Consider the following 21,318-nt stretch of genomic DNA (forward strand, 5'->3'; position numbering starts at 1 on the left):
TCTCGCGCTGACAAGCGTCCGCGGTGGTTTCCTGTTGCCAGAGCTCTCTCCTCCTGTTAACCGCGAGGTGGTCACCGGGAAATGGATGAGAAAGGGCAGCTGCAGCCAATTAATGAGTAGGAGAGACGAAGAGAATAAAGTTTACTTTATTCCACTAAAGTGGAATTTCTTAAAAAAAAAATACATTCAGGAAGCTGCTTTCCTACAGCCCCAAGCCCAGGCCTCCAGGGCCCCAGACCCTGTGGGTGTTGGAGCTCCCCCTACCCCCAGCCCGGGCCCCCATCGGCAGCAGCCAGAAGCAGGGAAGCTTCAAGATTCAGGGTCTCAGACGCGTCACAAAGCTCCAGCCAGTTCCGATGACAGAAGGGGTCCAAGGGCCATGGCACCCACACAGGTCTGCTTCTGCCCCTGCTTTCCTCCTAGGTCCGCACAGAGGCTGGAGCTGGAGCCCAGACTGAGCGCCGGGTGAAGTCCTGCAGCGGGCTCTGGTGCTTCTCCGTCCTGACTCCCCCTGCAGAGGGACCCCGCAAGCCAGGCTCCCCGGGGTGGGGGGTGCAGTACTGGGTGGAAAGGATGGTGGCTGTGTTCTGTAGTTCCTGGCTCACCCCCTAACTGCAGTTTCTCCTCTGTGCCTACATCAGTAGCTGTGCGACAACCCCCACCCCCGGACACCGCTGCCCTCAGCAGGCTGGCTGCTCAGCCCTTTCCTTCTACCACCCCCTTCATGAGGCTGCTCCGGAGCTGTGGCCCTTCTGGGGTGACAGAGGACACACGCAGCACCACAGTGAGCCCAGGAGGGGGACACTGAGCAGGTAGCTGCTGCCAGCTGGCCCAGCTGTAAGGCTCCCGCCCTGACCCCAGGGAAGTGGAGTGACCCCAGGTAGGCTGGGGGAAAAGGCCATGGCCTTCACCCACAGCCCCTCCCCATCAGCACAGCCCCCCACTTCTTGTGGGCCACTGAGATCGGTTTTCCCCAGAGACCCTCAGCCATGCTCCGTCCCACCCAGGGCAGAGAACAGGCTGAGAGGGACGTCACAGGAGGACGGGGGCCTGGGGGTGTGGCTATAAAGTGACTATTCTTCCCCCCAGGACCAGAAGCAAAGCTGTATGAGGGATGCAAGTACTGAGAAAAATAGAATCTGAGGAAGGCCAGGGTTCCTCCCCTCATACTTTGTGAGGAGGGATGTGATGTGGAAAGGAAGATGGAGTGAAATAAGGAATATGCTCTCAGCTTCAAGGTGTATTACGTTAGCTGGTGGGAGGAGGAGCGCACGCGAGAGGACCAGGCGGCCGCAAAGGGCCCAATCCCAGCCCTCAGGGTCTAGCCAAGGCCTCCCACCCCCAGAGCACGGAGAGGTCTCTGGGCAGAAGGTGCTGGAAGTGCAGGGTGACCACTACTGCCTTTCCTGCAGGCTGGACCACACAGGAAAACCACCGTCTGACCGCTGTGGCTACGTCGCCACAGGCCAAGTCCTGCCTTCTCCCCGAGAAAGCGCTTGCCCTCCTAGTGACGGCCGAGCCGGCAGGCAGGCAGGCGTGGGCAGCAGCTCTCGGTGCAACAAGAGACGGTAGAGGAGTCCGCCTTCCTTCGGGGCGCCGCCTTCCTGGCCTCGGGGCTAGCTGTCCGCCTTCTTCATGTGGTGGAAGAGGTTACAGAAGAGCTCGTACCAGAAGAACACGAAGCCCGTGGAGAGGGCAGCCTTCAGCAGGCTGGGGGACAGGCCCTTGAAGAGGCCCGGAGGCCCTTCCTCTCGCAGCACCTGCTGCGCACAATCCAGGAGGCCCTTATAGCTGCGAACCTGGGCAGAAGAGGAGGACAGAGGAAGTGATTAACACACGGATGTTGACTCTGTCCTTCTGTCAGTCCAGCACGTGGCACCTCACAGCTCCTAGTCAACGGACAAAGCAATGAAGGCAAAGAGGACAGAGCAGTAAACCTTTGCTTCTCTTCCAAGCAGACCGGTAATTCGGACTTAACAGAGGCAGTGCCTGGAAATCAGCACTGGACAGAGCTCCTAGTGACTGGGCCTCTTAAGGACCCTTTCCCCCATCCCACCAGGCCCCCTCCGGCAGTGGATCTGAACCTGGCCCTCGTTAGCTCTGGCTTCCGGTCTGGCCTTCTCAGTTCGCCACACACCGAGGCCAGACTCACGTCCCCAGGACTCAACTCCCCTCAAGCACCACTCTCGCCACATCTCCACTAAGTCCCCATTGTGATGACAATGACGTTGTAAAGAATCAAGGGGCACCTGGCTGGCTCAGTTGGTAGAATGTGGGATTCTTGATCTTGGGTCATGAGTTCAAGTCCCACACTGGGCGTAGAGTTTACTTTAAAAAAAAAAAAGAAGAGGGGCGCCTGGGTGGCTCAGCGGGTTAAAGCCTCTGCCTTCGGCTCAGGTCATGATCCCAGGGTCCTGGAATCGAGCCCCGCATCGGGCTCTCTGCTCAGCAGGGAGCCTGCTTCCTCCTCTCTCTCTGCCTGCCTCTCTGCCTACTTGTGATTTCTGTCTGTCAAATAAATAAATAAAATCTTTAAAAAAAAAAAAAAAAAAAAAAAGAAGAAGAAGAAGAGAGGAAAGAAAAAAGAATCAAATCCAAGCTCCAAAGCCTGGTGTTCAAGGTGTTGCTCCATTTGGCCTCAACTTCCCTCCCTGATCTTCCCGTCATCCCCCACCGGTCCTCCCACCAAATAGGCTACAAAGGCTGTTAGGAGCAAGGCTCTCTCCCCTCTGTCCTGGGCTCCCACCAACGGTCCCTGTGCAAACCCAAACCATTCCTTCCAGACAAGTTCCTAAGTGGAAAAAGGAGATTATAAAACCTTGCATTGCACCTGGTGTTAAAACGTACATGTATGTGTTTATGCAAAGAAACAAAACGGCAGCCAAAGCTTCCGTGTCATTATCTCAGGGTGGGTGGTACCGGGAGCTCCATTATCAGTTTTATCTTCCTTGTCTCGGGACTTCTCTGAATTTTCGACACAGATGTATTACAACTAACTCAATACTTTCCCTTCCCCCAAGGAAGGAGTGCTCCCTCCCTCCCGACTCCCATTCCAGAGCACTCTTCTCCTCTGACCTCTGTCAGGCATGTTCCCTCCTACGTGGGCATCCCAGTTTCTCCCCCTTGCCTCACCCCAGCCCACCACTGGATGGCACCCCAAAGCGGCTGTGAAAATCTGGTTGAGACTAAGGAATGACTATTAACAGTACATCACCCACAATGGGGGCTTCTGCGAACGACAAAGCCTTCTATTGCCTTTAAAATATAATTTAGTGGATCGGGTTCCATTTGCCTCTCTCCAGGAACCCCTACAGCATACACGAAACAACCCCATGCACCAGTGGGAGTCTCCTCCGTGTTCTTTAGTATTCTGGGGACCTATCTCGTTTTAAGGTTTTATTCATTTGAGAGAGAACATGCTTGAGCTCAAGGGCAGGGGGAGGAGCAGAGGGAGAGGGACAGGCAGACTCCTCCAAGCACACAGCCCAACGTGGGGTTGGACCCACGACCCCGGTATCACAGCCTGAGCCGAAACCAGGAGTCAGACGCTCAAACAACTGTGCCAACCAGGCGACCCAGGGACCTTTCTCATGTGATTATATTCTTTGTCCCAAACTGAACACTTTTTTTCTTTTTTTCACTTGAAGCGGGCTCCCTGCAGAGCGTTCAACACGCGGCTGAACTCACGACCCCGAGATCAAGACCAGAGCTGAGCTCAAGAGTCAGACACTTAACCTACGGAGCCCCCAGGCGCCCTGAACTGAACACTTTTTAAGAGCGAACCCTGACCCCTCCTCCCTCCTCCTGGATCACCCCACGCCGTCCCACACGCACAGGGCGGTGTGTGGATTCTCCTGTGTGTGTGGGGATCCCCAGGGACAGGCTGCGGGGGCTAATGGTGAGCAGTGGGCAGGTGAGGGGCGAGGCTCAGAGCCCCCTGCAGGGGGACGGCTCACCTGGCCGAAGGTGGCTCGCGCCTGCTCAAAGCCTCCAACCTGCAGCCGTTTCTTGAAGAGATCCAGGGGGTACGTGAGGGTCTTGCTGATGACGCCAGCTCCGCTGCCACACAGCAGGTTTTTGAGGTTCTCTGAACCAAAGTGGGGTGGAGGGGGGAACATGAGGGAAGTGCACTCGGGGAAAGACAAGTTCAAGGTCAAGAGCTCTAAGCCTCCACCACCAAACCAAGAGCCACCAGCCTCGTGGATCTGCGAGGAGAACCACACCCGGCCGCTCTGGGCCCGGATGGCTGTAAGGCGGGAACGGAAGTGGGAGCCTGCAGGCTGTGCCGTGGGACTCGGTTCAAGGCTTGGGAGGGAATACATGTCCCCGGTACCACTGCTGGGGCGGCACGAGCTGAAACAGAGGGTCCGCCAGCGGCCGGCTCGGTTGGTTTGGTCAACAGCGAGACAGCGTAGGGTTCAGAGGACGGGGATGTCCCAGCCTCTGACAGGAAGGCCTTAGCCCCTCCAGGGATCAGAAGGAGGTGCTCTGGCTTGGGGGGGGGGCACAGCGGAGACCCGGATTCCCTTGCGTGAGGGCTGTCTCACCGTTCTTCCTTCCCTCGGCCGGCAAGACCCACTCGTGCACGTGCTTCAAGGCGCTGTAAAAGGAGAACTGGAACCCGGCGTAGGGGAAGATGGCGATCAAGGTGGGGTTCAAGCCTTTGTAGAAAACCAAGGGGCCCTCCGTCCGGTACATGGTCACCACGGCGTCTCGCAGGGTCTTATACACCTGGACGGCACACAGGCAGCTCGGGTGAGGGCACACGGGCGATCTGGCCCTAGAACACAGCCCGTCACGCGCACCTCCCCTCGGCTAAAATCCCAGCCGCCGGGAGCATGACTTTTCTGGGGGCACAGAGAAAATGCCGAACAAAAGTCCCAAGGTGAGGGCTTCCAGCAACCCCCCTTCTAGCTATTTACAAGGCCAGTATGTTCGCACAAGTGCGCAACAGCGCGAGTCCGAGCACCGCTGCCACCGCATCCCACAGCACAGCAGGGACACAAGGTCTGCCCCTGGGTGACTGGTCACACGCACGCCGACACACCCGTTCCGAAGGACACAGAGCAGCCGCCGAAACAGGATCACGCCGTCTACACAACAGATCGGGCATAATCCCCCAAGCGTATAGCTGAATGGGCACAGCGAGAGGCTGAAGGGCGGGCTTGGTGCTCGCGGAAGAACAAAGTAGGCAGGGATCACCCCCAGGGATACATGAGAAGCCAGGAAGGGCCATCGTGACCTCCGCAGAGGGAGAGGCAAGGCAGGGAAGAGGGAGATCAACTCTCACCATTTTACACTACTGGGATTTTCTGCCGTGTGTGTGTGTGTGTATTTAACCTTTTGTAACCTGTCAACAGGTGATCTCCATGCGGGAGACCACAGGGCACTGATTTTTCTCAGCACCCTTCCATCCCGCACTTTGTTTGCAGGGGACCAGAGGGGCTCTGGGCGCGGCAATGAGGGAGGTACTCTGCACCGAGAAGGGAGGACCCTGGCTGCCTCCTCACCTCCTGGCTCCCAGGCGCTGACAGCCACATTGAAGGATTTCACCCTGGAGGCCTCCAAGAAAGGGCCCGGACTCTCAGGAATGCCACGGGGCAACGAGCCCGCCCTGTACCCACAGCCCCACTCTGCTTCTCTGTGCCCCCTTTAACACCAGGCTGGCAGCCAAGGGTCACCAGACATCTGAGGAAAGGCTTCATAAAAAAAGGAGACCGGGGCGCCTGCCTGGCTCGGCTGGTAGAGCACACCACTCCTGATCTCAGGGTCATCAGTTTGAGCTCCACGGTGGTTACAAAAGACCAAAAACCAAAAAATCCCCAGAGACCAAAATGATCCATGGGGGGAGAGAGGGGCACAGAGATCGTGTGGAAGGAAGAGACAGTGTAGACAGAAGAAGGAAACTAAAGGAAACAGAGGCCAAACACAGAATTGGAATGAATATTCTCAGGCCACAAAGAAGGCATCACCTCCATGATAAAAGGAAAGGGTCTATTTTAAAATGAGGTAAGAGGGCACCTGGGTGGCTCAGTGGGTTAAAGCCAGTGGGTTAAAGCTTTCAGCTCAGGTCATGGTCCCAGGATCCAGGGATCGAGCCCCACATCGGGTTCTCCACTCAGTGGGGAGCCTGCTTCCCCCAACTCTCTCTGTCTGCCTCTCTGCCTACCTGTGATCTCTGTCTGTCAAATAAATAAATACAATCTTAAAAAAAAAAAAATTAGGTAAGAGGGCACCTGGGTGGCTCAGTCGGTTGGGCAACTGCCTTTAGCTCAGGTCATGGTCCCAGAGTTCTGGGATCTAGTCCCGCATCGGGCTTCCAGCTCCATGGGGAGTCTGTTTCTCTCTCTGACCTTCTCCCCTCTTATGCTCTCTCTCACTCTCTCTCTCAAATAAATAAATAAAATCTTTAAAAATAAATAAATTTAAAAAAATAAAAAAGAGGTAAGATTCAGAGAACAAGACAAACTCCTGAGGGAAAAATATCTTTGTGAGTTTGAGTTAGGCAGATTTCTTTTTTTTTCTTTTTAAGATCTTATTTATTTATTTGAAAGACAGAGAGAGTGAGAGAGAGTGGGAGGGAGAGAGAGAGAGAATCTGAAGCTGACCCCATGCTGAGCACAGAGCCCCATGTGGGGTTTAATCCCATGACTGTGAGATCATGACCTGATGTGACACCAACAGTTGGACACTTAACCCACCGAGAAACCCAGGCACAGAGATTTATTAGATAAAAAACCCAAAAGCAACATGCATAAAAGGACAAATTGGTAAGTTAGACTTTATTGGGGCTCCTGGCTGGCTCAGTCAGTTAAATGTCTGCCTTCAGCTCAGGTCACGATCCTAGGGTCTTGGGACCGAGCCCTGCACTGGGCTCCCTGCTCAGTGCAGAGTCTCTGCTTCTCCCTCCCCCTCTGCCTGCCGCTTCCCCTGCTTGTGCGCATGCTCTCTGACAAATAAATAAATAAAACCTTTTAAAAAATTAAAAACATCTGCTCTTCAAAAAACAGGCTATAAGGACGTGAAGGCAGCCACAGCCAGGGACACAGAAAAAAATATGTAAAACAAAAACAACAAACCACCAAAATGGGAAAACAATTTGAATAGACTGCTTTGGCCAAGAAGGTGCACAGAGGGCAAATAAACACATAAAAAGACATTCAACATCTCTGTGGTAAAACCACAATGAGATATCACTATTCACATCCAGCAGAGTGGCTAAGATTTAAAAGAATAAAAATAGAAGCGCCTGGCTGGCTGAGTTGGTTAAGCGCCCAGCTCTTGGTTTGGGCTCAGGTCATGACTTTAGGGTCGTGAGAGTGAGCTCCGAGTCAGGCTCCTTGCTAGCGGGGAGTCTGCTCGAGACTCTTTCCCTCTGCCCCTGCCCCTGCGCACAGGCATACTGGTTGCCTGCCTCAAGTAAACAAGTGAATCTTTAAAAAAGAATAAAATTCTGGATGGAAGGGGAGGTATCATGCTAAGTGAGATAAGTCAATCAGAGAAAGACAATTATCATATGATCTCATTGATAGGTGGAATTTAAGAAACAAGGCAGAGGATCATAGGGGAAGAGAGGAAAAAACATGAAACAGGACGAAACCAGAGGGGGAGACAAACCATAAGAGACTCAATCCTAGGAAACAAACTGAGGGTTGCTGGAGGGAAGGTGGGGTGGGGGGTGGGGTAACTGGGTGACAGGACACTGGGGAGGGTGTGTGTCATAACGAGCACTGGGTATTACATAAGACTAATGAAACACAGACCTGTACCCCTCAGACAAATAATACGCTACATGTTAATTAATTGAATTTAAATTTAAAAAAATAAAATTTTAAAAATTTTAAAAAGAATAAAATAAAAACAAAAACCAGGTGACGGTAAGCACTGGTGAGGATTAGGAACAGCCGGAACTGTTGGTGGGAATGCGAAATGGCACAGCCACGTAGGAAGCAGGCTGGCTTTTCCTCATAAAATTAAACATTTTCACCACACAACTCAGCAACCCCACTCCCAGGTTTTCACCCAAGAGAAACAAAATATTCACAAAATAATCTGTTGTGGGTTTTTGTTTGTTTGTTTGTTTTGTTTTAAAGATTTTATTTATTAATTTGAAAGGGAGAGAGACAGAGAGAACACAAGCATGGGGAGAGGCAGAGACAGAGGGACAAGCAGGCTCTCCGCTGAGCTGGGAGCCGGACGTGAGGCTCGATCCCAGGACCTGGAGATCATGACCTGAGCCGAAGACAGATGTTTAACCCTCTGAGCCACCCAGGTGCCCCGGTATGTGTGTGTGTGTGCGTGTGTGTGTGCGTGTGTTTAAGATTTCATTTATTTATCTGACAGAGAGAGAGACAGCGAGAGAGGGAACACAAGCAGGGGGCGTGGGAGAGGGAGAAGCAGGCTTCCCGCTGAGCAGGGAGCCCGACGTGAGGCTCCTGGGATCATGACCTGAGCCAAAGGCAGACGTCTAACAATGAAGCCACCTGGGCGCCCCATACACAATAATCTGTATGTGAATGTTCATGGTGGTTTTACTCATAATCACCAAAAAACTGGAGAATATGCCTGACATCTTCCCACTAACCAACCATGGTAGGGCCACGTGACAGAATACGATGCAGCGAGGAAAAGGAACCGACCACTCCCACACGTGGCATGGATGAATCTCGAGGCCAGACGCCAGGTGAAGGGCAAGGGCGCCTACTCGAACGACTACGTGAGACGCAATTCCCTGTGTGACATTCTGAAAAAGGCGAAACTTAGAAGACAGACCAGCGGTTTACGGAGGCAGGCAACAGAGAGGGGCTGACTAAAAAGCGGGGCAGGAAGACATTTTGGGGGTGACGGAACTTTTGTTTTATAACTTGATTCTAGTAGTGGTTATGTGATTGTATGCACTCATCAAAAGTCACAATGGGGTGCCCGGGGGGCTCAGCTGATTAAGCGTCTGACTTGGGCTTGGGTCATGATCTCAGGGCCCTAGGATAGAGCCCCATGTTGGGCTCCAGGCTCAGGAGGGTCTGCTTGTCCCTCGAACCCTTCCCCCACCCCCACTTGTGCTCTCTTTCTCTCTCAAATAAATAAAACCTTAAAAAAAAAAAAAGTCAGGGGCACCTGGGTGGCTCAGTGGGTTAAAGCCTCTGCCTTCGGCCCAGGTCATGATCCCAGGGTCCTGGGATCGAGCCCCGCATCGGACTCTCTGCTCAGCAGGGAGCCTGCTTCCTCCTCTCTCTCTGCCTGCCTCTCTGCCTACTTATGATCTCTGTCTGTCCAATAAATAAATAAAATCTTTAAAAAAAAAAAAAGACAGCTCTATACTAAAAAGAGTGAATTTTACTGTGTGTGTAAGATATGCTTCAATAAACGGGACTAAATCAAACCAAAGAGCTCTTGGGAACTAACATGCATCAGCAAACATTTTCTAAATTCAGTAGAGGCCCCAAACAATAGAGGCAAGGAAACCTCCCAGAAAGCAGGACAAAAAAACAGAGAGTTAAACAATAGTAGGGAAAAGACAGGTCAACCAGAGGATAGACCCAGGACGTCCAATACTCAACTGACATGAATTACTGAAGAAAGAAAAGGGAAAAACAACAACAGAAAGTAGCATTTGTGAATGCTCATGACCATTTTATGGGCAGGAGAAACAGGAGTGTCCAGCCTAAAGGGTCGAGAAGTGTCCATCACAATGAATGAAAGAGACAAGGACCGGTGCACACCATTGGTAGACCTCTAGAATGTGAAAAATCCAGAAGGGATCCTGAAAGTTCCCAAGGCAGGGAGGGTGATAGTTTCATATAAAGGATCATTAATCAGAGTGGTTCTGGACTTCTCTACAGCAACACTGAGGGTTACCTAGAATCCTATGCCCAAATCATGAGTCAAATAAAGGTATTTTCTACCAAGGCTTCTCTAAAGAAGCTGTATCTCCAATATATCTCCACCAAAATGGGGGATTAATCAAGAAAGAGAAGACATGGGACCCAACAAGAGAATTCCTAACAGAACAGCTGCTAACAGTCCTGAAGCAAAGAGTCCATACTGAAGCCAGAGAGTGAAGGCTGCCAGAGCTGGGGGCTCCAGGAGAGGCTCCCTGATAACGTGGGACTGATGACCACAGGCTGACCCTATCAAGATTGTTTGAGGGCGCCTGGGTGGCTCAGTTGGTTAAGAGACTGCCTTCGGGGGTGCCTGGGTAGCTCAGTGGGTTAAAGCCTCTGCCTTCGGCCCAGGTCATGATCCCAGGATCCTGGGATCAAGTCCCGCATCAGGCTCTCTGCTCGGCAGGGAGCCTGCTTCCTCCTCTCTCTCTCTGCCTGCCTCTCTGCCTACTTGTGATCTCTATCTGTCAAATAAAATAAATAAAATCTTTAAAAAAAAAAAAAAGAGAGAGAGAAAGACTGCCTTCGGCTCAGGTCATGATCTTAGGGTCCTGGGATTGAGTCCCTCATCGGGCTCCCTGCTCAGCGGTGACCCTGTTTCCCCCTCTTCCACTCTCCCTGTTTGTGCGTCCTCTCTCTCTCTGTCAAATAAATAAATAAATACATAATCTTTCAAAAATAAATAGACAGTTTGAGGTTAACTTTGTGATATGCATGCAGAAAGCTAAATAAATAAAATAGGGGTGCCTGAGTGACTCAGTGGGTTTAGCCTCTAACTTCAGCTCAGGTCATGATCTCAGGGTCCTGGGATCGAGCCCCGCATCAGGCTCTCTGCTCAGCAGGGAGCCTGCTTCCCTCTCTCTCTCTGCCTGCCTCTCTGCCTAAGTGTGATCTCTCTCTCTGTCAAATAAATAAATAAAATCTTTATAAATAAATAAATAAATAAATAAAATACAAGGCAACCACTAACTTCAGGCAAGACAAAGGTATACAAGAAAATATAGTCATAATGTGTTTCAAGGCTCCGCAGTAACATTTACATAATCATAACAGCACAGACACTCGGTATTGATTTAGCCAAAGTCTATAAATCAGTTATATTGAATCAGAGGAGGTACAAGCACACATGAGGGTGGCGGTACAAGAGGTAAACTCTTATCTCCCACAGTAGCCATTTAAAATTTAGGAGGAAAAAGAAAGAGATAACACTAGTTGTAAAAGCATATTACTAAGAACTAGGACGTTAAATAATGAGGAAAGAACCAGAAGTATTAAAAGTGGTTGCAGGGGCACCTGGGTGTTTCAGTGGGTTAAAGCCTCTGCCTTCGGCTCAGGTCATGATCTCAGGGTCCTGGGATCGAGCCCCATGTCAGGCTCTCTGCTCAGCGGGGAGCCTGCATCCCCCCCCTACCCCGCCTGTCTCTCTGCCTACTTGTGATCTCTGTCAAATAAATAAATAAAATATTTAAAAAATAAAAACACAAAAATAATATAAAAAATAAAATAAATAAGATAAAAATAAAAGTGGTTGCCTCTGGGGACTGGAATCAGGGGGTGGCTGGTAGTGTTTGTTATAATTCATGCACAACCACCTGTCTTTTTAGCCTTTATACACCATATAGATCACTGATTAAAAAACGTTTTAAAGGGGTGCCTGGGTGGCTCAGTGGGTTAAAGCCTCTGCTTTCGGCTCTGGTCACGATCCCAGGGTCCTGGGATCGAGCCCTGCATCGGGCTCTCTGCTCAGCGGGGAGCCTGCTTCCCTTCCTCTCTCTCTCTGCCTGCCTCTCTGCCTGCTTGTGATCTCTGTCAAATAAATAAATAAAATCTTAAAAAAAAAAAAAAGTTTTAAAGATTTTATTTATTTATTTAGAGAGAGCGTGCACACAAGCAGGGGGAGGGCAGAGGGAAAGGGAGAGAGGATCTCAAGCAGCCTCCATGCTGAGCGAGGAACCCTGATGCAGGGCTCGTTGTCACAACCCTGAGATCATGACCGGAGCCTAAAGCAAGAGCTGGATGGATGCTCCACCAACTGAGCCACCAGTCACCTCTGATTAAGAAACATTTTAAAGATTTTACTTATTTATTTGAGAGACAGAGATTGCAACAGAGAGAGAGAGAGAGAGCGCGCGCGCACATGCATGCGCGCGTGAGTGGGGAGAAGAGGGAAAAGCAGGCTCCCCGTTGAGCAGGGACCATGACACAGGGATCCATCCCAGGACCCTGGGATCACGACCTCAGCCGAAGGCAGAAGCTTAACTAGCTGAGCCACACAGGTACCGCTAAGAAACATTTTAAAGGTGAGGACTGACACCATGGCTGCTACTGTTCTACAAAAGTTGGAGGTTCTATAGCTTTTAAACAGATCTCTTCCACTCACTTTTGCACACAACTTGCTGATCATTCCAAAATCGAGAATCCCTATCTCAGTCATCTCAGCCAGAGGGCTAATGAGTTTATCCTCCTTTCTCATACCTTTCCTTCTTACAGACCTCTTTGCAAAATGTATTACTGAAGTATAATCACCATACAGTGTTATATTAGTTTCAGGTGTATCTTCTCATAGATTTATTTTCTTAACTAAAGGCTGGGAAGTCATGGAAGAGGATGCCGGCATCCCAGAGCGGAGAAGCCAGTGGAGTACCACCACTCATTTTTTTCATCCCAGCAACCACCACTTTGCTGGCGGCTGTCCGTCTTCTCCAACTACAAACACGCTTCTCCTCCAGCTCTCTGCTCAGTGGCTAGGGCCCCTCATTGCATTTCCCCACCAGGAGAAAGCTCTATTTCCCCCTAACGTGCCATACAGAAGGACCTAGCTCTCGTGCCCCATTTGTTTGCTTGCAGACTGTTCCCAGGACGCTTTGCCCTTCTAAACCAAAAAAGCCATTAGGTTGGCTCCTAAACAAAAGGGCTCCACCAGCCCAGGATCTCCACCCCGGGCGACGGAACTGAACCAAAACCACAGTCATTCTTAAAGCACGTCAAATCCTTAAGCAGTGCCATTTCCCACCCAAATACCCTGAAGCAGAAGGGAGATGGGAAAATCACTCTTCCTTGGTTGAGCATACACGTGTGTGCTCACACACACACACACGCGTGCGCGCGCTGCTATTCTTATGTGCGTCCAGGAAACAAAGACTATGGCGGGGAGGTCTATTTCAGGATTTAATCCCTCCCTTCCACTCAGTAAGTTCTTCCCGGAATCTGACTCAATCATCCCATTTCCTCCATCCATGCTTTGTGCGAACCAAAACCACTCTCACAATAATCCAGAAATAGGATCTCAAGTCTCAGTCTCCCGGACGCCTCTCCGGCCCGCCTCCTGCTCCCGACTTGCTGTTTCCACCTGTAGGCTCTGTCCCCGTCGTGAGGCTGCGAGCGCCCGGCGTGGTGCTCAGCACAGTCACGGCTCGTACAGACAGACCAACGCAGGGGCTGCACACCCTGGCAAGCCTGGGGGTTCTGTTCCCTCTAAGGAAAAGAGCTGCGAGTCCTGGAACGCCTGTTGTGCGGGCACCCCCGCTCCGGCCCAGCCACTCACCTTGGGCTCACCCTGAGCGGCAAAGCGAGTGCGCAGCACGTCCACGGGCTGCACGGCCAGGGTGGCGGCGCTGGCAGACAGGCCGCCACACACAAAGTGCACGGAGAAGTCGCGGGCATCGTACGTGGTGGCTCTGTGCACCAGCTCGGTCAGCAGCTCGAATGACAGAAACTACAAGAGCAAGTGACAAAGTCATTGACAAACAGTCCCCCAAGCCCACTGGAGGCATGATGTCAGGACAGTCTCCTGGGGCAATGCCTACTTAATATTCAGTTTGGGCTAAGTCCCTGCGGTGGGGGGAACGTATGGAAGGAAATGCCCATATGGTACAGCTTGGTCTGACTCTGTCTTCAATTTCATACTTCAAACTTCACGGAGTGTCCTCGTTAAGACAAGCAGAAGTGTGGGGACCGCCTCCTGCTGCCCCAGCCAGGCAGCGTCCCTGCAGGCCCCACCTTCCAGTGCTCCTCTGTTGAGCAACACCACCCCAGGGCCCTGGCCCATTCCCCTGCCACCTACTTGGACAGCTCCATAGCCTATAGAGAGAAGCTGCGCTGGGACGTGTCCTTTCCAGAATGCTGTGGGGCCTTCCTCCTGCAAAATCTGTCTCCCAGCCTGTAGGATCCCATGGTATTTTGCACCGGGGTCACTGCGAGACAGGCGCTCAATCTGGAGCTGGAAATCAGAATCGAAAAGGTCAGGATGACAGGGCAGTGTGGGGTGAGGAGAAATTTTGGAAAGTGTAACACAGGCAGCGAAGCGCTTCTCCTTGACGAAATTCCAAACTCTGGAAACTGCTTTGACGAGAAAGAGAGAACTGGTCCTCCAGCCCATTACATGGGGAAAAAAGGAGGGAAGGATACCTGGAAACGGATCTTGATGACATCCAAGGGGCTGATCATCACCCGAGTGACAAGTCCAGACACAGACCCGGCCACCGCCACCTCAAAACTGGAGATATTCCTGCCATCAGCTTTGGGGTCATAGCCAACCATCCCTGCCTCTGGCCCATACAACGTCCATCAGTTCCAATCTAAAAGCAAGAGGCACGGAGTAAACACCAGAGCAAGTTCTTAGGGTCTCTGCTCACAAGCCACCTCCTCAGAGCAGCCCTCCCTGACCATCCCATCTTGCCCTGCTTTATGCTTCTGCATAGCATTAATATACTGGACATTTATTCTGGACATCTGTTTCTTGCCACTTTCCCCCACTAGAATGCGAACCTATGAAAACATGGCCTTGCTCTCATTTGCCCATCTCTGTATTTCCAGTGCCTGGAACACAGCCCAGCACGGTGAGTGCTCCTATCTGTTGACTGAATGAACCAAACAGGCTTGGTAGGAAATCATTCACTTCCAGAGATCAGCTTGCTTTGCAAGACACCCGGCTTTATGGCAGGAGGTAAAGTCCCAGCCTGAGCCAGGGAGCAGAGCCCACTGCAGCTGAGCACCGAGGCAGACGTCCGACATGCAGGCCCAGGAGCACCCTGCGGGATTCCCCAATAAGCCCACGTGATCCAGAGAAACCCAGCAACTCCTGAGACCTCCTGCATACCACCCCCCCCACCCCCGGCCCTGTCTGCACACGGCAGGCCAGCTGCAGCAACGGAGCCATGCTTGGCTTTGAAATGATGTTCCTTGGCCCACCTGATCCCCGTTGATCTCTTCAACCTCCCCCTGGACCTTTCTTCAGCCACTTCAACAGGGTGGGCTCTGCTCCTGACCAGTTTCTAGAAAGCACTGCTTGGGTTCCTATCTGCCAACCTTGCCTCTGCACCTACTGTTCCCCATGTCTGAAATGCAGCAGCTCTCCCCCTCCCCCTGCCCCATGAATCTCCACTCACTCTTCCCCAGAGGAGCCCCTCCCATGCACCACGGCTCAGCTAAAGAGCACCGCCCCCCCAATCCAGGGGTCGTCGTCATGTCCTCTCTAGCATTCACAGCACTTGCTCCTGGTTGAGAACAGCTTTTTTTTTTTTTTTTTTAATTTATTTATTTGGCAGAGAGAGATCACAAACAGGCAGAGAGGCAGGCAGAGAGAGAGGGGGAAGCAGGCTCCCCGCTGAGCAGAGAGCCCGATGCAGGGCTTGATCCCAGGACCCTGAGATCGCCACCCGAGCCGAAGGCAGAGGCTTCAACCCACTGAACCTCCCAGGCGCCCCAAGAACCGCTGTTCTAGAGAAACACTCCCATGGGTGTGTAAAATGTCATGAATTACATCACTGTTTGTAAAACTGAGTATCACACAAATGCTTATCAACAGAGGCATGGGATAAATACAGCAAGTCACATCCACACAATCCTGTGCAGCCATGAAGAACGAGCTAGAGAGATACACACACTTGAAAAGATGACCACAATACACTGAAACGTGGGAAAAACGTTTCAGAACAGTACATCCAGTATAACCCCATTTTTGCAAAAGAAAAACAGCGAGACCTATATACACTCTGTACAGTAGTAGAAAGCACAGGGAAAAACTCTGTATCAACACACACATGGACAGGCTGGTAAGATTACCTCTGGGGGAAGGGTTGGCAAAGGACGAGAGAAAATACATCTCTCCCTTTCCTTACACAATTCTATATCCTGTGAATCTGTGATGCCCCACCCCACCCCCAAACAATTAAAACTAAATATGAAATGAGTTTAGAAGGGGCTGCAGAGCTCACCTAGTTCTTGAATACCAACAGTCACAGGAAAGTCAGTGTCCACACAGGGCCGAGCGGATTCTTTTTTGCCTCTGAAACTCTGTCTGCTCCACTCCCTCAGCCCCAAATTTGCTTTCGTGTATGAAAGTAGTGCTCCAAGCCATCCTTAACATTAACATGGCATTTCTACGTGGCACTCGCGGCAAAGCAGTCTAATATATTTTTTTAAAAGTCTAATGGTGGGGTGCCTGGGTGGCTGACCAACCGACTCTTGATTTCAGCTCAGGTCGTGATCTCAGGGTGGTGAGATCGAGCCCCACAACCCGCTCTAGGCTACTCTTTTTCCCGAGTCCTCCAGGCTATAGCTAAACTCCCCCAGTACCCGGGGACGCTTATTTAACCTGAGTTCTCCTCTCTCTCTCCTGGATAATGGGAATGATGTCTGCCCTACCTAGCCCAGACTGCTGGGAGGATCATGCAAGACACCATATGTGGTAAGCTTTGCAAGAAAGGTAAAAGTCTAAAACAAGCGAAAGGGCTGGTTAAATATAGTTGCATAGTTACTTTACTTTTTCCACTTGCTCGAATCTCCTTCTTGTACCAGTAAGCTTTGATATTTACCTAAAGAGACGAAATAAAAATGAAGTACGACTGTATATGCGTGATATACCGAATAGAGCAGCTAGAGACGGGGCCCCTGGAGTGAGCGGCAGGGGGGCGGGGGGCGGGACAGAGAGTGCCTCCGTCCTGCCCCTTCTCTTACTGCGGAAGCCCCGGCGCTGGGCTATGAGCGGTGAGCTCGCGTGCCCGTGTGTCCATATGTTCAGCGGGGGGTCCCCACAGATGTCCCCGCGTGTGGACACACATGTCCAGCTGTGCCTCGGGGCGTTTTCGCCCCAAGTCCCAGAAGACGCCCGCAAAGCACGCACCCACGTGTACGGGTGTCCCGCATGTGTGCGAGGTTTTAGCCCCCGCGTCCCTGAAGATGCTTCTCAGGTCAGGTATGACACGTGCTCGTACAGGCCCTGCCCCCACGTGAGTGCCGGCGCCTGTGTGCGACCCCCCAGTCCCCGAGCGCACGGCGAGGAAGGAGAAGGTAGAGGTCACTCACCCGCCACGAAGGGCGCGGCACAAGTCCGCGCGCGCTTCTCTTCCTACCTCCTCACGCAGTCTCACAGCAAAACTAATTGAGCCTGGCAGTAACTGGCGGGCATCCGGACCAATCACCGTGCAGCTTCCGACAGGGGCTGGACCAATAGTTGTATAGTAACAGATGGGCACCATCTCTTGCAACGTATCACTGGGTAATGTAGTTCATCGCTAACGAGGCTGTCCCCGTTCTAGGGGCAGAGCCTTCTGGGAGGTGTAGTCTCACTACGCGCGCGTGCGCGAATGTCATTCACGTGTGGGAAGGTGGCGCTTCTCCGAGTACGGATGTGCTTGGGAGGTCGCAGCACTAAGTGGCGCGTGGCTCCTATCGTCTTTCGCGCGGGGGCAAGGTTGGGTGCACTGAATTTGACCCGCTTTCTTCAAAACCCTCGTAGTCCCAGACCCCGGATAATCTAAACTTGGGAAAGAGATGGCGGGAAGTTTGGCTAAAGCCTGGAGGACTTGGGGAAGAGAGTAGATGGGTTTTTGAAACCAGGAAGAGGACGGCAAAAATGTAGAATTTTGTTTCCCCCTAGGGTTTATTATGTATAATTTCTCATAAAAATAAAAATACATTACAGACGCTACAGAAAATGTAGAAACGCAGGGGGACATGGCTCATCCTACCGCTTTCACGCCAAGTAGCATCCGTGTTTTGCAGGACAGTATCTCTTCCTGATTTTTTAATTGCATTTTCCCCGTTAGTGCAATCACCGTGACACACAATTTTAAAACATCATTCCCCCGACATTATTTTGAAATAAATACCAGACATCATATGATTTCACCAGTTAACATTTCAGAATGTATCTTTAAAAAGACAAGAATTTCCCTTTTAAACACTTTTTTTTTTTTTTAAGATTTTATCTATTTATTTGACAGAGATCACAAGAAGGCAGAGAGGCAGAAGGAAGCAGGCTGCCCACTGAGCAGAGATCCCCAGTGCAGGGCTCAATCCCAGGGCCCTGAGATCATGACCTGAGCCGAAGGCAGAGGCTTAACCCACTGAGCCACTCAGGCACCTCTATTCATTTCTTTTTTAAGAAAGTGGGTGATTTGTCCTGTTGAGTTTTCCTCAAGCTGGATCTTGCTGGTGGCATCTGCATGGAATTGTCTTGATATCTTCCTCTGCCTCCTGTGTTCTCTGGATATTGGTAGGTAGATCTAAGCGGTCTGATCAAATCACGTTTGATTTTTTTTTTTTTAACAAGATTACTTATGTGGAATTGTGTACCTCCATAAGGAGAATCACAATGCGTGCTTGTCTCTCATTTTGTGGTGTTTGCACCCATTGATATCATTGCATTGATTAGGGGCTGTAAACAGTGACATCACTTTAGCATTTAAGCTGGGATACCTGGAGAGGAACATCCCTTCATCGGTTAATTAATTGCATGAGGTCCACGTCATAGAAGAGAGGCAGGATAAACTCGTGACTCTTTATTTTTAGCAGTTTTCAAAGTAATTAATTGGTTCCCTAGTATGTTCCAAAGGTTATTGATCAATGAGATTTTTTATTGTTATTATCGTTATGACCACAAAACATTTTATTTTGTTTTAATTAATTTATTTATTTTTAATTTTTAAAAAAATAAGCTCTAGGGCGCCTGGGTGGCTCAGTGGGTTAAGCCGCTGCCTTTGGCTCAGGTCATGATCTCAGTCCCACATCGGGCTCTCTGCTCAGCAGGGAGCCTGCTTTCCTCTCTCTCTCTCTCTCTGCCTGCCTCTCTGTCTACTGTGATCTCTCTCTGTCAAATAAATAAATAAAATCTTAAAAAAAAAAAAAAAGCTCTATGCCCAACATGAGGCTCGAACTCATGAACCTGACATCAGGATTGCATGCTCTATGGACTGAGCCAGCCAGGTGCCAACATAAAACATATTTTATATCTATCACTATGAACATGGATTTAAACATATTCTCGGGGCACGTGGCTGTCTCAGTTGATAGAACATGTGACTCTTGATCTCGGGGTTGTGAGTTCAAGCCCCATGTTGGATGCAGAGTTCACTTAAAAATAATAAAATAGGAGTGCCTGGGAGGCTCAGTAGGTTAAGCATCTGCCTTTGGCTCAGGTAATAATCCTGGGGTCCTGGGATTGAGCCCTGTGTTGGGGTCCTGGGATGGAGCCCCAAGTTGGGCTCCTTGCTCAGTGGGAAGTCTGCTTCTCCCTCTCTCTCTGTCCCTCACCCTGCACATGCTCGCTCTCTCTCTCTCAAATAAATAAGTAAGATCTTTCAAAAAATAAAGGGCACCTGGGTAGCTCAGTTGATTAAACATCTGTCTATAGCTCAGGTCATGATCCCAGGGTCCAGGGATCTAGCCCCAAGTTGGGCTCCCTGCTCACCGGGGGCCGCTTCTCCCTCTCCCTTTGCCTGCCGCTCCCCCTACTTGTGCTCAGATAAATAAATAAAATCTTTAAAAAATAAAATAATTTAACATATTTGTTCCCTTTCAATCCATTCTAGTTAGTATCCTAATTGACACATCTCCCCTTCTTTGGCTAGGTGCCTATTCAAGTTGGCACCTGAATCCTTTTGACAAAATGACTAGTTTTTTCACTTGCGGGTGTAACAAGACGTTTTAGGCTCATCACAATTTTTATTTTTTTTTTTTATTTTTTTTTTTAAAGATTTTATTTATTTATTCGACAGAGAGAAATCACAAGCAGGCAGAGAGGCAGGCAGAGAGAGAGAGAGTAGGAAGCAGGCTCCCTGCTGAGCAGAGAGCCCGATGTGGGGCTCGATCCCAGGACCCTGAGATCATGACCTGAGCCGAAGGCAGAGGCTTTAACCCACTGAGCCACCCAGGCGCCCCTCATCACAATTTTTAAATAGTTTTATTGAGGTACAATACAGATATAATTGACTACATGTATTCGAAGTGAACAATTTTATGTTTTGATGTGTGTGTACATTGCCACACAATAGTGAGCATATGTCCGTGACTCCAAAAGTTTCCTATCCTCCTTTACTATCCCACCTTCCGTCTTCCCCAGGCAATCACTGATCTGCTTTCTGTCATGTAGTTTAGTCAGCCTTTTATAGAATTTTATATAAATGGAATTATACATGATGTTCTTTTTGCCTGGCTCCTTTCCCTCAGCGTAATTACCCTGAGATTTATCCACATCGTGTGTATTATGAGTTGATTCCTTTTTCTTGCTGAGTAATATTCCCCTGTATGGCTGGGCAACAATTTGTTTATTTATTTGGGTTGTTTCCAGTTCAGGGCTATTACAAATAAAGCTGCTGTAAATATTCATTCATAAGTCTTTGTATGGACATCTGCATTAATTTCTCTGGGGTGTAGACTTTGGTGTGGAATGACTGGATCATAGGGTCAGTGTATGTTTAACTCTTCGAGATACTGCCCAATTTTTACAAAGTGATTGTACTATTTCACGTCCCTGTGTGCAGGATGACATTTCTAGTTCTTCCACATCCTCGGTGAGGTCATTCTTTATAAATCTATCCATTTTAACAGATAATAGTAAAATCTCACCGTGGTTTTGATTTGCATTTCCCTAGTGACTAAGGTTGAGTGCCTTTTGGTGCACTTACTTGCTATCCCTATATCTTCCTGGTGAAGAATTTGCTCAAATCTTTTGCCCATTTTTAATTGGATTGCTTTGTTTCTTATTGTTGAATTTTGGGAGTTTTTCTGCTTTCTGGATATAAGCCACTTATCATTATATATGTAGCTTTCTATTCTATATGTGGCTTGAAAGACTCATGTCTTTCAAAGAGCAGAAGTTCTTAATTTTAATGAAGTCCAGTTTATTGATCTTTTTTTCCCTTTACTAGATCATGCTTTTGATATCATACCTAAGAGTTCCTAGCCTAGCCAAAGGCCATAAGGATTTTTCTCCTACATTTTCTAATAGAAATTTTGTAGTTTTACGTTCTGCATGTAGGTCTTTGATTCATTTAGGGTTCTTTTTTTTTTAAGATTTTATTTATTTATTTGACAGACAGAGATCACAAGTAGACAGAGAAGCAGGCAGAGAGAGAGGAGGAAGCAGGCTCCCTGCTGAGCAGAGAGCCCGATGTGGGGCTCGATCCCAGGACCCTGGGATCACAACCTAAGCTGA

At 49.9% G+C, this 21,318-nt stretch overlaps 1 protein-coding gene across 3 annotated transcripts; it reads right to left on the minus strand.

The window, feature by feature from the left end:
- Nucleotides 1-125: 125 nt before the first annotated feature.
- Nucleotides 126-17,270, minus strand: SLC25A19 (solute carrier family 25 member 19). 3 transcript variants are annotated; one of them, XM_080825389.1, is made up of 8 exons: nucleotides 17,187-17,249; nucleotides 16,097-16,696; nucleotides 14,289-14,458; nucleotides 13,945-14,100; nucleotides 13,426-13,596; nucleotides 4,548-4,731; nucleotides 3,957-4,087; nucleotides 126-1,799 (listed from the first exon to the last, which is right to left on the minus strand). In XM_080825389.1, the coding sequence occupies exons 3-8, from the start codon at nucleotides 14,418-14,420 to the stop codon at nucleotides 1,617-1,619; spliced, it is 957 nt and encodes a 318-aa protein (XP_080681515.1). In that variant the 5' UTR covers nucleotides 14,421-14,458; nucleotides 16,097-16,696; nucleotides 17,187-17,249; the 3' UTR covers nucleotides 126-1,616. The 3 variants fall into 3 exon arrangements, with proteins under 3 accessions (XP_080681515.1, XP_080681513.1, XP_080681514.1); XM_080825387.1 differs by having other exon boundaries at nucleotides 128-1,799; nucleotides 16,645-16,696; XM_080825388.1 differs by lacking the exon at nucleotides 16,097-16,696 and having other exon boundaries at nucleotides 128-1,799; nucleotides 17,187-17,270.
- Nucleotides 17,271-21,318: the final 4,048 nt, after the last annotated feature.

Source organism: Martes martes (assembly GCF_963455335.1).
Source record: "Martes martes genome assembly, chromosome: 16".
NCBI classification, from domain to species: Eukaryota; Metazoa; Chordata; class Mammalia; order Carnivora; family Mustelidae; genus Martes; species Martes martes.